Source organism: Eleutherodactylus coqui, chromosome 7 (assembly GCF_035609145.1).
Source record: "Eleutherodactylus coqui strain aEleCoq1 chromosome 7, aEleCoq1.hap1, whole genome shotgun sequence".
Taxonomy (NCBI): Eukaryota; Metazoa; Chordata; class Amphibia; order Anura; family Eleutherodactylidae; genus Eleutherodactylus; species Eleutherodactylus coqui.
The window spans coordinates 189,312,629-189,329,291 of record NC_089843.1 but is presented as its reverse complement, the minus strand read 5'-3'; the positions used below and the strand labels follow the sequence as shown (position 1 = coordinate 189,329,291).

Here is a 16,663-nt window from a genome sequence, read left to right as displayed (position 1 = left end):
AAGGGAAAAATAGCGTTTAAAAAAAACGGAAAGCAAACATTTGCTTCCATTCTCTTTTTTTGACCGGGAAAATAGTGCAGTCTGCAACGTTATTTTTCTGTCCAAAAACTGGAAACCTGACAGAATGGAAGCAAACAGAAGTCTTTCTGTTTGCTCTCCATTTTTTAAAACCCCAGTGAAATTAATAGGGGAAAAAAACGATTTTTTTCCCCTGTTTTATTTCAGTTTCTCTCCTCCAAAAACGGAGCAGAAAGATGGAAACCCTGAACTGACCCTAACGCCGGTGTGAAGCCTGAAATGCATCTCCTCCACACAGAGCTCATAGTAAACGTCTTTAAAGCTCCAGAGCCAGCTAAAACAACGTATCTATTGCTGACATTAACATAATATTTGTCAGTAAAATCTATTTACCTACATTTTGCAGGAAATAAAATTTTCCTATTACTGCAGTGATGATGTTTGTATTTTACTGTGGGAATGCAAGGAACAAGTGCGATGATTAAGATCTCACTAACAGCACCAGCAGATACCGCATTTCATTTTATAGTCGGCACTTTGCGCAGCAATTTTCCAGTCTGCCCTGATTACATATGCAAATATATATTTTAGAAAGTCACAGAGGAGCGGGGTCGAGGCACACAATTAAAGACATCGTTACATTTCTTACTTTTTTTCCCATCCATGTCTGCATGGATTTTGCGTGCAAGGAAACCAGCCTTGTAAACCGCAGCGTTGGGATCGTGGGGGATGTCCAGGAACGGGTTGCTGCTACTTCCAATCCGACTAACACTCTTGGATCCCATGCCATTAGATTTGTCATCATTGCTGTCTGATGGGGATTTCTTCAGCGCATCAACATCATCTCTGTGATGACAAAAAATAATCCATGTTTTACATATATTTATAGTCTGCAATATCCAGTACAGCAATTCTCTGTGTCTGACTGTCTCAGTCGCTGTGCCTTTAATCTTACCAGCATACGCAGAGTGCGAATTACAACAGTGGTGTCTATAGTACACAATGCCGACAGTTGGCTCACCTATAACACACAGACTGCAGCCTACACAAACAAATATAAGGGCTCCTGCACACAGTGTACATACGCCGGGAATTTACGCAAACTTTTCTTATTGATTTCAATGGGTTCACTCACATTTGCGCATTTTCGTTTGCACAAAAAAATTGGTCCTGCTCTATCTTTCTGTGTTTTGCACAGCAAATGCCCCCATAGAAGTCCATGAGAGGTGCGTGAATACACAAGGGGATGTCCCAAGAGAGAAGCATTCTGAGAGGTAGGAACCCAACTTTCCCAGGTTGAGATTTACCACCTGCTATTAACGTTAGGACCCACCTGAGCTTGGTCACCTGGACGTTGGTAGATGGGCCAATGTAATTCGATCGAATTATATACCAAGAACCTTGCATTATTTAATGTGGTTAGAGTATTGATTATAGGTACGTATACCTCTTATAGTAAATTTATTTTGCGTGCTGTTGCCATTTTTGGTTTCTGCTTCTACTGTATGTCGCAGCCATGGTTTAACGTGCACCTATACATTTCTATTGGGATATATTTCCATTTGGTAGTGCTGACCTATTTTATCTCATTTTTATACACAAGGGGATGTGTGACACACTGCGAGAAAAACAACATATCTGGACCCCATTAGGCTAAATAACCTTTTAAAATGGCAATTACCGTATTTTCTGTTCTATAAGACGCACCGGTCTATAGGACGCACCCCCGTTTTAGAGCGGGAAAATAGGGGAAAAAAAATTTGAACTCACCCAGGGATAGCGCAGGGTTAGTGCTGGGCGATAGAGCAGAGGGAGCAGCAGAGGTCCGAAAAACCGGCGCTCCATATCATAGCGCCGCATCTGTGCAGCAAGGGGAAGGAAGGAAGCAATTTGGTGGAGGCGGGGAGAAGCAGAGGTACCCGCCGACGCTCACGACCAATCACAGGTATGTATGGGCGGCAGTAAGGAGGAGACTGGTTGCACATTTGTTCGTGCGATCGCGAGTTTAACACGCAATCGCGCTAACTAAATAGTGATCCCGCGTTAAATTCACGATCGCGCTAAAAATGGCGATCTGAACAAATTTTTTTGCACATTCGCTCTATAAGACGCAGCAAACCCACCCCCCTCCCCGCTTTGGAGGGGGAAAAAGTGCTTCTTATAAACCAAAAAATACGGTATCACTTTGAACCATCTGCTGTGCATTAGTTTCTGCAAGACAGAACCCTGTAACAAGGGGGCGTCCTCTATGTTTAGAGCAAAGAAGGTTTCTACACAAAAGGGGGTTATTTACTGTAAGAGCAGTGAGACTATGGAACTCTCTGCCTGAGGACGCGGGGATTGTGAAAGATAAAACAGTTTAGGAGGGTTCTGGATGCCTTTCTTGGGCGTTACAATATTACATGTTATATCACTGATTACTTCAGAAGGGTCGATGATCTGGGGATTATTCCAATTAGCAGATTGGAGCCGGGAAGAAATTTTTTCCCTTGAATGGGGAAAATTGGCTTCTACCTCATTGGTGTTTCTTGTCTTCCTCTGGATCAACATTGGGGAAGAGGGGTGGAATAGGCTAAACTCAATGGACATATTTTTTTTTTCCGGTCTAACATATTAAGTTCCTATGTACTTGACGTAAAGGGTTTGTTGCGCACATGTGTGAACTGGCCCTTTGTGCGCAAAAAGTACAGTACTATGCACAGACACAAGGTCAAATCGACCTTGTTCATAGTTCAATTACGTTGCACTAAGGCAAGTGCATTTGTGTATACGCTCGTTTGTAGCCGCTCTAACAGAGCCTCATTATTGTTACAGGTTTCATTAAGGTCTTTACAGTGTTACAAATGTATTAAAGCTCTGCAGAAAAGAAAGGTATTTAAGCCATATGCGCATAATGCTTGGTGCAAGAAGCCTGTCATGCAGTCACTATTGGTGGTTCCCTGGTGAGATTGTCAGTAAATTGCTTAATTACTTAGCACTTGGAATGAGACGTATATGCAGCAGTCGTGCTGTTCCTGCTATACCTTATATCCTATACATTTGTACTGCAAGAATAGCGTGATACCGCGTCAGCCAGATCAATTTATTGGATGGATAAATACTCTTGAATAAGGCAAATATTATAGCGGTGACACCTTTATTGGCTAACCAGAAAAATGATATTTGCAAGCTTTGGGGCACACAGGCGGTATTTTTGTATCTTGACGTCACCGGAAGCTAGGGGTTTAACAGGAGGAACGCCTCTGTCACATCCTCTAGCTCCCGATTGGCTCAAGAAGCGAAGGTCCTGGAAGGTGGTAAAGTGGATGGTGAAGCGCCGTTGTAAGTCAGTGAGGAGGGCTTGGTGTGTTAGGCGCCGCTGAGCTGCAGCGCTGTTACAGCAGCTAAGCGCCTGTCCCCCGGCCTCGCAGCTGTCCTCCTCCTTTTGCTGTTTGCGGCCCGGTGTCTCTAACGCTGACTCCCCCGCCGCTCTTGGCTGCTTGCTCTCCTAATGCAGTGTGCGGGGGGCACATATCAGAAAGTCATGACCTCCGCTGCTGGCTCTCTGCTGTAGTGCTGCTGTGGGTGGACGGCGTCTGTTACTTCATGGACCCCAGCCGCTGTATTCTCGCTGATGCCAAGTGGAGGGAAGGAAAGGGAGAGGGGAGGGCCCCCAGCGGCGCCACCGGCAAAGCCGTTTGACAGCCCTGTGGCCTCCCTCATGCCGACCCCGCTCTACGCTGTAACACAGAGTGGGGTGCCTTCTTCTGGCCGGCCGGCGTAGAGGTGGTTTCACCTGAGCAAATGCGCGCCTCCAGCGGGGGCCGGGGAGGAACGGAGGTGCAGGCCTCCCTGGATTGCTGTGGGGTGCCTTCCTCTGCCCGCCCGGTGGGGAGGGCGTTTCACCAGGCCAAATTCGCGCCTCCAGCTGGGAATGGGAAGGAACAGAGGTGCAGGGCTCCCTGGATTGCAGCTACAGCATGAGTTTAGTGGGCTGCCAGGACCTGCAGGCTATCCAGCTCTGCAACCAATCAGGTCCACGGGGTGTCACCCGACTGTCAATCTTGACTCCACCAGTTTTTCCTCGTGGCGTCAAGATACAATAATATCCACACAGGCTCCTTCAGATGTATTAAAATTCCCCTTACAGGCTTTATTTCAGATGGTACAAGTAACAAGGAATGTTCTTAGCCGCCTCCACTCACTAATTACACACATCATTTATATGCAACAACAATAGCCTTCCGGTCTACTGAACATATTTAAATGTAAATGTCTTGGCTACCGGAATATGTAGGATCTTTATGTGGTAAAATAATGCTTGCCAGGTGACAGCAGCTTGCAACATGAATTAAGTCACTGGCATTCCATTCCTCCATTCAGGGCGCAGGAAAGGGGAATCCCCGCAGCTGAACGGCTCCGTCACTGGATGGAATTATACATCGTTCGACGGGGACCCTGACTATAATGGGGTATGTCGCTTTCTGCCCAGCTGCTCAGCTTTTGGATGGAAAAAAAAGCTCCGCCTGCAGCTCTTTTTCTTCTGATATTTTGAGCCAAATCTGTGATGGAACCTCCAATAACACAGGTTTGCAAAAAAAACTTTTTTAAAAATTGCTTTGATTTTGTTAAATCATCTTTATGTAGTTTTTTGCACAGATTTCAAAAATGGCATGGGTTTTTTTCTATCACGTAAGGCTTGCCTATAAAATAAAGTTGAAGTATTTGGAAACAATACAAAAAACAGAAATTTTTTATTTGTTTTTATTATTTTAACATGAAGTAAAAGCAAAAAAAAAAACAACAGTACATAGCTAAAATAAGCATAATAGTGATACACATGTGTTGCAAAGTTATTATAAGTCTTTGTAAAAACGTTTTCTTTTTCCATCAAAGCTTCTTTTGGTACTTTTTCGGCTGTGTTCTTGTGATTTTTCCCTTTTTAACATCCAACAGTAGTCTGCCATCATGTTTACATTCCATCGACCTTTGTATCTGCGCTCCATTTCTTTTAGATCTTGATGGAAACGTTCTCCTTGTTCCTCACTTACAGCCCCAAGATTTTCTGGAAAGAAGTCCAGATGTGAGTGAAGGAACTGGACTTTGACACTCATGTTGCAGCCCAAGATTTTGTAGTTTTGTAACAATTCAGCAACTAAAGTTTTGTAGTTTGGGTCTTTTTTATTTCCAAGAAAGCCTGTTACAACAAATTTAAATGAATTCCAGGCATTTTTTTCTTCCATTTCCATTTTAGTGACAAAGATTTCATCTTTTAAAAGTTTTCTTATGTCAGGCCCAACAAAGACTCCCTCTTTCAGCTTAGCATCTGATAGACCTGGAAACTGTTCACAAAGATACTTGAAACACTCTCCTTCTTTGTGTAATGCTTTCACAAACTGTTTCATTAGTCCCAATTTGATATGAAGTGATGGAAGTAAGATCTTTTTAGGATCCACTAAACCTTGTCTTATAACATTTTTAACTCCAGGAATAAGAGCCTTTCTGATTGGCCAGGTCTGCTTGACATAGTGTTGTTTCCTGTCACAGCTATCCCATTCACAGAGGAAACATGGAAACTTTGTGTAACCACTTTGTTGAGCTAGTAACATGGAAATAACTTTCAAATCCCCACAAATGGTCCATTTATGGTCAGAGTAGCTGAGCTTATTAAGAACAAACCCAAGATTTTCGTAGCATTCTTTCACATGGACTGAGTGTCCAACAGGCACAGAAGCATATTGGTTACCATTGTGAAGAAGTACGGCTTTCAAACTCCTTTTTGACGAATCTATGAAAAGTCTCCATTCCTCTGGGTCATACGTTATATTGAACATTTCCATGATTCCGGGTACATTGTTGCAGAAAACTAGTTCACCCTCTTGTGTAAAAAAAGGGACAAATTCCTTTTCTCTAAGTCGGTACCATGAAAATGAAACACCGGAGGCTAACATATGTCTTTCTTTAAGTCTAGACCCTAACACTTCCGCTGAATCCTTTGGTAGGCCCAGATCTCGTACTAAATCGTTCAAGTCTGATTGAGAGAAAAGTTCAGGGTCATTGGTACCTGGATCATAGCTGTCATCATTATCGCTGCTACTATGTGACATGTGGTCTAAATCGTCTAAAATATTGTCCAGGGTATCCGGAGGTGAAGGAATAGGCAAGTCAGGTCCGTGAGGAACAGGGCGAATAGCCGAACGTATGTTGGTTGGGTATGAAATGTCCTTCCTGTTTTTTAAATTGAAACCTTGCACTGAACAAGAACAAAAATAACAGTCATCACTGTGATTTTTAGGCTCTCTCCAAACCATGGGTACTCCAAAACGAAATGATTTCTTCTTACCTTGAAACCATTGCTCAGTTCTTCAACACACACAGAATACACTATATGGGGAGCCCAAGATTTATCTTGGTCCCCTAATTTCATACCAAAGTATGCAAAATACACCTTCTGAACAAAATTAGAAATGTTCCTTTGTTGCTTCTTGACGGTATAAGACCCACAAATATAACAGAAACAGTTAGGAGAGTTGACACATCTTCTAGTAGCCATTTCTTCTAAATACCGTATCACAAAACTGTTTGATGCGTACACCACAGTGGCTGGCTCCACACTGAGTCACTGACTGCAGTCAAGGTCACGCCTAGCAGACAGTTTAGATTCGTTGTCGTACGCGTACCGAACCTGAAAAACCCTGAAAATAAGAAAATTTCAGGTGAAATTTGTGACTTATCTAGGGGTGATGGACTTTTTCCACGATTTTTACCGTAATCAGCACAAAAAATACTGTTAAACCCACTAATTAAATATGCTACAATTTTTTCATCGTAGACCTGTGTAATTCGTGTTTTCCATTTGCAATAATTTATGTTTAAGCTATGCTTTTCATAGGCCAAATATGTTTGTGCCAATGCCAAGTGATGAATGATGCAACTCGCAATACTGCATTGTGAGGAGCCTAGTGCGGTGCAGAGTGTTAAGGCAGCAGAAATGCAGTCCTAAGCTCTCGCTCACAACCTTAAAGGGGTTGTCCCGCGAAAGCAAGTGGGTCTATACACTTCTGTATGGCCATATTAATGCACTTTGTAATGTACATTGTGCATTAATTATGAGCCATACAGAAGTTATCAGAAGTTATTCACTTACCTGTTCCGTTGCTGGCGTCCTCGTCTCCATAGTGCCGTCTAGCGCTTGCGCAGTCCGGTCTTCTTCTTTTCTGAATGGGGCCGCTCGTGCCGGAGAGCGGCTCCGTGTAGCTCCGCCCCGTCACGTGCCGATTCCAGCCAATCAGGAGGCTGGAATCGGCAATGGACCGCACAGAAGCCCTGCGGTCCACCGAGGGAGAAGATCCCGGCGGCCATCTTCAACCGGTAAGTAAGAAGTCACCGGAGCGCGGGGATTCAGGTAAGCGCTGTGCGTTGTTTTTTTTAAGTCCCTGCATCAGGTTTGTCTCGCGCCGAACGGGGGGGCTGTTGAAAAAAAACAAACCCATTTCGGCGCGGGACAACCCCTTTAAGGTTGTGAGTTCAATCCCTGCATGGATCAGGCAGCCGACTCAAGGTTTACTCCTTCCTTTTGAGGTCGGTAAAATGAGTACTCAGCTTGGTGAGGGGTAATAAATTAAATCTGAAAGTGCTGCAGAATAAATTGGCACTTTACAAATAAGATTTATTTATTATGATGAAGGCCTGAATTAAAGTATTGGCCTTCTTAAATACGCAATATGGAAACCATCGCTTTGTAGTAGAGTTTGGAAAACAACCAAAGAATATAACTAGTAACATTACCCCACCACAACATAACCTGACATGGCTCTACTTGTGTGGCTGCTCTCCAGGTCCTACTCCCCAGGCCAGGGCTTCCTTGATTTAGGCTGCCAGCACACGAACAGGTCAGATACCGCAGCGCAATCTGAGCCTGTGCCCGGCCGGTGACCCCAGCATACCTGTCTGAAGTTTTGTAATCTGTACTGCGGATGGCTGGCGCTCATGTGCAGTACAAATTTTGCCACGCCATTGCTCGGCGATGACGCGGATCCTGCAACCTTTCCACAATGATGATTGCAGAAGGGCCGTGTGTCTGATGGCTTTCACTTCAATGGAATCTGCCTAAAAAATAGAGCATGCTGCGATTTTTTTCTCCGTGGGCGGAAAATCAAACTTGATTTCTGGTGGTGTACAGGCAAAAAAAAAATCGCTTTTCCGTTGCATGCTATGGGCGGTATTTGCTGGGGAATCTGGAGGAGGACGCCTGCTCTGGATTCCGCAAAGTAAATCCGCCCGTGTGCAGGAAGCACATACAATTTAGTTTAACCTCTTGAGTGGCACGCCCGGAAATTTTCCGGGAGAAGCTCCACTGCTCATAGCGACATAGCCTGGAAGATTTCCGGGCTATGTATCACTATGGGAGCTGCAGAGCACAATACCACAAGCTGTGGCAGTGTGCTCTGCCTGCACAGACCCACAGAGAACAAAGCAAGGGCTTTGAAAAACCAGCAGAAGATATTGCCGATATGCCGGCAATCTCCTGCTTTGTTTACAGGTTGCCATAGAGACCATCAGCTTGTCAGAAGCAAGCCGATGGTCTCTGTGGCAGGGAGAGCTTGGTGCTTGGCTGTGAGAGGACAGCTAGGTACCTGCTCTTACAGCAAAGATCAGAGAAAACCTCCGATCTCTGCTGTGTTAAAGGGGTTGTCCCGCGGCAGCAAGTGGGTCTATACACTTCTGTATGGCCATATTAATGCACTTTGTAATGTAAATTGTGCATTAATTATGAGCCATACAGAAGTTATCAAAAGTTATTCACTTACCTGTTCCGTTGCTAGCGTCCTCGTCTCCATGGTTGCCGTCTAATTTTCGCTGTCTAATGGCCAAATTAGACGCGCTTGCGCAGTCCGGGTCTTCTTCTCTTCTCAATGGGGCTCGGTGTAGCTCCGTGTAGCTCCGCCCCGTCACGTGCCGATTCTAGCCAATCAGGAGGCTGGAATCGGCAATGGACCGCACAGAAGAGCTGCGGTCCACGGAGGTAGAAGATCCCGGCGGCCATCTTCACCGGGTAAGTAAGAAGTCACCGGAGCGCGGGGATTAAGGTAAGCGCTGTCCGGTGTTCTTTTTTAACCCCTGCATCGGGGTTGTCTCGCGCCGAACGGGGGGGGGGTGTTGAAAAAAAAAAAAACGTTTCGGCGCGGGACAACCCCTTTAACCCTTTACATGCGGCAGTCTATGTGACTGCAGCATGTAAAGGGCTGTCACTGCAGCATGTAAAGGGCTGTCACCATCGGACCCCTGGAATTTGATCAGGGGGTCCTGATGGGTCCCTGTGGAAGTCCCCTAAAGGGACCAAAAAAAAAAGTTAAAATTAAAAAAAAAAAAAGGTAAAAAATTATAAAAAAAATTATAAAAACACTTGTCTCCCTTTACTTTGTAAAAAAATCAAAAATACAATCACACATGTGGTATCCATGCGTCGTAATGACCCAGAGAAGGAAGTTAATACATTATTTAACCCCTTAATGACATGGCCCCTTTTTTCCCCATTTCTTTTTTTTCCTCCCCCCTGTTTAAAAAAATCACAACTTGTCCCGCAAAAAACAAGCCCTCATATGGCCGTCTCAATGGAAAAATGAAAAAGTTATGGCTCTTGAGATGCAACTGCAAAATTAGTTGAAATTCAATGATTAGACCATTTTAAAAAACCTGCCCTGCACGACAGGGTGGTAGGAAACCCGCCACTCAAGGGGTTAAAGGATTTGACAATTTAAGGGCTTATCTGTCCATAGCTATCCTAAAATAATTTTTAGTAGAAAGCTTTTTGATTCAATTACTTCTACCGCACGGTAACAGGTACAATTTTACAAAAACAATTAAGCATTTTTTTAAAATGCTCAAAGCTAACTGAAAGTAATTGAATTAGGGAGAAGTTACAATGTAGCCAAGGGCCAGGAACGTTGCTTGGGATCCTTGTAAATGGTGTGAAGAACTGGTAAAAAGTACATACATAGAAAACTTATAAGGGTTTTCCAGGTAGCACCCACCGGCTTACACTAGGGTCAGAGTGGAGGCTGCAGCTCCAACCCCTGTGTGGTGGCTGATGTTCATAACTGCAGGTGCAGCTCTCATTTAAATGAATGGAAGCTGGCATTGTAATTGCAGTTCTTTCTTAATTAAGAGATATATTACTAAAAATATTCCCATCCCTCTCAATAAATCAGTGTCTATATTAAAAGCTTGTCGCTTGGGTAATATTGATTTTGATTAAATAAATGGTTTGAATAAACCAATGTTGTCAAAATATATTACACACTTAGATGATTTGTAATGGATGATTTATTTAACAGGAGACATTTCTTGGAAGAAAACATATTGTAAGTGACTGAGTATAGTAGATTGACGTTTTTTCATTAGCGCTCATGCACACAGCAGAGTCATATGTACATGGCCTGTAAAACCAGGGCTGTGTTGAACTTGCCATGACTTGCTTTTCCTTACAGATCTGTACGGAATCTGACAGGAAAATTTCTGTAAGTGTCCATATGACACACGAGGGAGAAGAAGTTACAGAAGAGGACCCAAGCACCTCTCTATTACAGGTTAATACAAAATGAAGCATGAGAGCATGTCTTATATAACTGGGGCTGACAGTAGATAGACTGGGGACAATTTAGCAGAGCGTGCACTGGCCCTTTAGCGTGTGCCCTAATAGGAGAAGTAAGAGATTGTGCAATGGGGTGTTACATGTGCTGCTGGGATCTGTAGTATTAAGGTTCTTAGCAGCACAGCTCCACAGGTCAGGGTTAATTGAGCTGGCTGGGTGTGGTGTTCTCCAGCAGCCAATCCCCTTTAGCCTGCAGCACATATAAACCCAGCTCCTGTTAGTAGTTGTTGCTGGTCTTGTACTGTTTGGATGTATCTGTCTTGTTCCCACTCAGGTCTGTGCTTGCATGTAGGTCTGTTGTGTCTCTCTGCTTCCCTAAAGATGGTTTGACACCTGTAGTCCTAGTCTGCAGCACATGCAGCTCCCCTTTTCCCTTCCCCTGACAGGTACGGCCTCCAAACGTCTTATGTCTCGCTCTGTGTGTCAGTTTGTGGATCCCTGACACAGTTCTCTATGTCAGCACGGTGGCTGACTGTCTATTCCCCCTGTATGAGGACACTTGGATTTGCTGTAGCGTTTCATCTGTGTGCATGTGAGCTCTGGGTGAAGTCTGTGCCGGTAGAGTCCATGCCCTGTTCTGTCCTGTTGAAGCTTGCTGTGTGATCTGTGCTCTGTTCTGTCCTGTTGCAGCTTGCTGTGTGACCTGTGCTCTGTTCTGTCCTGTTGCAGCTTGCTGTGTGACTTGTGTCCGATGCCGCTGGACTTCTGGTTAGTATAGGGACTAGCAGTATAGCCAGGAGCCGTGAGGTGGTCCGCTAGCTTCGACGTTTTGATCAAAATGTCAACTAATACTGGTATTTTATATTCAGTTTACTATCTGCTATTAGTGGTTGCATTTTGGCTGCTGTATGCTGTGTTTTCTGGCTCTGTGTGTCCTAGTCTTCTGTCCCTGTCATGTGGCATGTGTATGTGTCCTGTTCTGGTGCCGTAATTCCTAGGAGCAGCTAGGGCCGAGATACGAAGACCGCTGGGCTGCGCTTCATTGGGGCGATGTCCCCGCTTAGGTAGGGCCATGTCATCCTCCCTGTAGTTCAGGGCCAGTTGCCTGAAACCCGTGTATGTGTACTCTTTGGTCCTGATTGTGTTGGCCCCGTGCTTAGTTTGCCCTGACGATCGTAACATGGGGAAGATGTGGCGTCTGGTGAAGGAATGTGAATGGTAACCAACTGGAACAGTAGCAGGTAAGCCAAGATGGCGGAAGAGCGCCGTGATAAGTGGCAAAAAATGTGCCCTAAGAGGCTTTTTCTTTTCTTTCACCAACAGATTCAGGATCTTTTCTAGATTAGCCCCGAAGCATGCAATCATAAGTCACAGTGCCGAATTTAGTAGCAATTGTATACAAAATGAAAAAGTTTGCTTAGTCTACAGATCGCTTCACTTCATCCTATCCAGCAGAATGATGGTCCCATACTTCATCGTCTCTGCGGGGAAACCAGCATTAATGCACTGTACCCAAACCTGCTGTTTGGGTTCTTTACTCTTACAGCAGTGAGACTATGAAACTTTATGTCTGAGGACGTGGTGATGGTGAACTCACTAGGAGAGTTCAAGATGGGCCTGGATGCCTTTCTTGAGTGTTACAACATTACATGTATAGTAACTAATGACTTCAGAAGGGTCGGTGATCCGGGGATTATTACGATTGCCAGACTGGAGTTAGAAAGGAATTTTTTCCCAAAATTGGAATCTACCTCATAGTTGTTTTTTGCCTTTCTCTGGGTCAATATTGGGGGTAGAGGGGGTGGTAACAGGCTGAACTGGTTGGAGTTATAACTTTTTTACAACCTCAAATTCTTGTATCCTAAAAATAAAGATTTAAATTATTTCCGTTTTTTTTTTCTCCCCAGAAAAGGTTACCCCAAAATCATATTATTGGATATATGGATGCATCCTGTAGGGCTAGAAGACATTTAGATTTTCCCCTGCTATTCCAAACATGCCCTCAATATAGTATTTATGTATTCTGCTGGCCAAGGACACCATATAGGCACACCAACACCCTATATGCATTAACTGACTACAGACTGCCACAAACTGCACCTGTCAAGAGGATTTTGAATCCCCTATCTTATAGCCCTGCAAGGCTATTAATGAAGCACTCCCATTGCATAGCGAGCCTGCCTAATAATATTATTTCAAATGTTTCCAAGTCATACAATCACCTAACATAGCCATTTTTCACACTTCCCACTATATATTGTCATTAGAATTATAAAAAGTGATAAACCGTCATTTAAGGTTCTCTATAGGCTGCCTGTCCACGGGCATTGCGGTATCCTGCGGCAGATCTCCGCCGCCTTGGAGCAGGAGCCGACAGACAGATCTCCGCCAGTCAGACAGATAGGCTGACCGCAGAGAATCGCGGCAAATCGATTTGTTGGCCGCGAGCGGAGAATCACAATAATTCTCCGCTCATGGACAGGGGGAAGCACTCTCCATAGCACCGCGTTCCCTGCGGCCGGATTATCGCTACAGGGAACGCAATTCAAACTCGCCCGTGAACAGGCAGCCTAAGACATTACGGCTTTTTCAGGCTGTACAGCTCTGTTCTCTTCCTGGGCCCCTGGATGGTATTTATTTTTAAATCACATCTGGCAACTGTTTTATATAGAAAAGATGAACATTATGTATTCTTTAACCAGGTCAAGGAATGAAAATATATCTTAAAAAGTTTGTCCAAGATTAGCAAAATACTTTCCAAAAGCAGCGTCATTCCTGTCCACTGCCTGCACTTAGCTCATTCACTTCAGTGGAATGAAACTGCTATACCAGAAACAACACACGGACAGGAGTGGTCCTGATTCTGGGAAATAGCGGCCATAATTTTCTAACCTTGGTTAACCCCTTTAGCGCTGACATACAAAAGCATTCCTTTTCAGTAAATAGTTTAAAACAATATATAATTACGTTTCCTAGTGTATGGGACTCTTAGGGCTCATTCACACACCCTTATGAGTAAAGCGCTGTGGGTGTCCCGCAGCCCTTTACCATTCTGTGAGATGCTGGCAGTGAGTGTACTGCGCACGACTGCTATTTCACAGCAGGGTTACATATGAATCGCCGCCCATATTGCGTATGAACAATGTTCCATACAATGTCCATAGAAAAGAATTGGGCTCACGCTCTTTGTTACGCCGAGAAATAGAGCTATTAGTATCTACATGTGTGTCCTGTGCATGAGCCATTAAAGTGGTTTTCCAAATTTATATAAATAATGCTATTGCAATGCCTCCTAGCCAAGATCTCTGCTTGCTGTAAGGGCTTCTTCACATGACCGTGCACGCAAAAACACTTGCTGCAGCACAACGTATTAGCGCATGAAATAGGCTTTTATTTTGTGAGATTTGCGAGTGTTTGCTCATAGTACTGTAATTTTTGTGCTCGCTGGGTCAGTTCACATGTCGACACACCTGTTCTGGGGATCAAAAGGCTAATTATCCTAATGAGGTCCAGATATGTTCTTTCCCCCGTGTTTTGAGCAGTGTTTCATGCTTCCCGTATAGGGCCTTTGCGGAGCAAATGCAGAAAGATAGAGCGGGTCCGACCATTTTCCGCATTCTTGAGAACAAACCCATTGAAATGAATGGGTTCTATTCTCTGTGTTTAGCGTGCACAGATTTTGTGTGCGCAAATATCTGCACAAACACGGTAGTTTGAAGAAGCTTTTAGTCAACAGGACCATTTTGATTTAAATCCAGAGGCTGAAAAAAGAAACAAGTCTAATATTTCTCATATTAGGTTGGTAATGTAGCTAATTATCAGCTAAGATTTTAGCTTTGGATTTTCTGAGGACGATCTGTGATCTCAACTATACAGTAATTGCTAAAATATCCACTGGTTCAAGAATGCCAATTAAAATCAAGTGACAATCATTATGCAAATACATTTACTTATTTATTCAACCACAATCTCTGACATGGAGATTAATGAGGGTCGGATTTTACGGGAGGCCACTCAAGCAGTATATTTAGCAGGAAGTCAAAATCAACTAGACTTGGCCTTGTGTTAAATGTCTTCTAGACTTCTGGTTTCCTCAGTTCATCTGAGTATTGTCTATCTACCGTATTTTTCGCCTTATAAGACTCACCGGTCTATAAAACGCACCCCTGTTTTAGAGCGGGAAAATAGGGGAAAAAAATCATTACTCACCTCCCCCGGCGTTCTGCGGCGCTGCTGCAGGCTGTCGCTCCCTCCTGGTCCCCGGCAGAGCATTGCTTTCTGGACGCAGGGCTTGAAATCCCCATCTCCAGAAAGCTAATACTGTGATTTGCTAACACACGCCATCAGCCAATCACAGCCATTCAATGACATCATTGAATGGCTGTGATTGGCTGAAGGTGCACGTGTGTTAGCCAATTACAGCCATTCAATGATGTCATTGAATAGCTGTGATTGGCTGACGGCGTGTGTTAGCCAATCACAGTATTAGCTTTCCGGAGGCGGGGATTTCAAGCCCCACGTCCAGAAAGCAATGCTCTGCCGGGGACCAGGAGGGAGCGACAGCCTGCAGCAGCGCCGCAGAATGCCGGGGGAGGTGAGTAATGATTTTTTTTTTTTTTGACAGGAGGAGAGAAATCTTCTAACTGATCACACATTTGTTCGTGCGATCGCGAATTTAATGCGCAGTCGTGCTAAATAAATCGCGTCCGCGCGTTAAATTCGCGATTGCGCTAAAAATGGCGATCGGAACGAATTTACGGCACATTCGCTTTATAAGATGCAGGAACTCCCCCCCCCCCCACTTTGGAGGCGGAAAAAGTGCGTCTTATAAAGCGACAAATACGGTATAAACTAATGGATACTAAAAAAAAGAAGGGAGTAATCTGGTTCCATAAATGCCTGATAGGTGTGGGTTTAGGAGGCGAGACTCAAACCCATCAAGATGACAGGTCAATGTATGGAGCATGTGGCAACTGGGAATTGGCACATGGGAATCACTGGTTCCCTATTATTCTTACGGTACGTGATGGCACGGAAGAGACAGATGGAAGCAACACCTTTTTTTTCCGAACAACTAAACCTTACTGAATGGAAGCAAAGGTTAGATAATTACGCTCCTTTGGAGGCATCAAACTACTTAAATGTTGGATCGAACATCGCACAGATTTATAACACATTACTTGTACAATAATACTTGGGTACATCTCTATACAACAGGAGGTCTCCTTAAATGTTGCAGTTCCATGCTTTCTGCTATACCCTACCACAAACCTGTGGGCAACTAAGCACAACTAAGCACAGTCAGGAAGCTTGACCCTAGACCACATCAATGCTCTAGGTCGCCGTACAGCAACTCCAGCTACTCTACATCTGAGTTTTATGGCAGGCACAGTGGCCCCAACCTTCTTGACGCATTGAAACGGCGCAGCTATTCAGGCCCCTCAGTACTTGCCAATGGGCAGGGTATTCAGCAGCAGCTATCAGTACCTGTGTCCTCCTTGGGGTTTCTCTGCTTCAATTTCTGGTCAGCTACCCATACGCGGCTTACACCAAACTTGGGCTCTCCAGCAGCCTTCTGGCCCCATTTGGGACTCTCCTTGCAGCAGTCTCTGCCACTTAAGAACTGGACTGTCGTGGCCCTTTGTCTGGCTACTGCACTCTGCTGCTCTCTCCTCGCTGCTGCACCTGCGGCACCACCTGCTGATGGCACAGCTTCCCCCTTCTGACCTCTTCACTAGCTAGAGAGGACGGTACCTACTTGTGGCTTTCAGAGCCAATGATTCGAGGGGCTATAAGCTGCTACAGTGTAGAGCGGAGAGAACAGCATCACTACCCCTATACAATCCCAATCGTATTAGATATTTATGGCATAGCATGTGGATATACCATTAATGCTTAATGGAGTATTGCCATCTCAGACACAGGATACGCCATGAATGCCTGATAGGAACAGGTCCCAGATGAGACAAACATCTAAGTCAAGAATAGGGGTCCTCCAACCCCTCATTCCCCCCCAGTTGAGGCAATTGTTGATGTTCACATCCAGGCAAAGAATGAATGGAGAGGTAACTA

The 16,663-nt window shown here is 44.5% G+C and overlaps 1 protein-coding gene across 4 annotated transcripts in view; it reads right to left on the bottom strand.

The window, feature by feature from the left end:
- The window catches only part of PSD3 (pleckstrin and Sec7 domain containing 3), a 562,110-nt gene that overhangs the window by 96,013 nt on the left and 449,434 nt on the right, over positions 1 to 16,663 (bottom strand). For all 4 annotated transcript variants that reach the window (XM_066574143.1, XM_066574145.1, XM_066574146.1 and 1 more), the window contains one exon: positions 668 to 864. In XM_066574143.1, the coding sequence (XP_066430240.1) occupies positions 668 to 864 (197 nt within the window). The remainder of the gene's footprint in view (positions 1 to 667; positions 865 to 16,663) is intronic.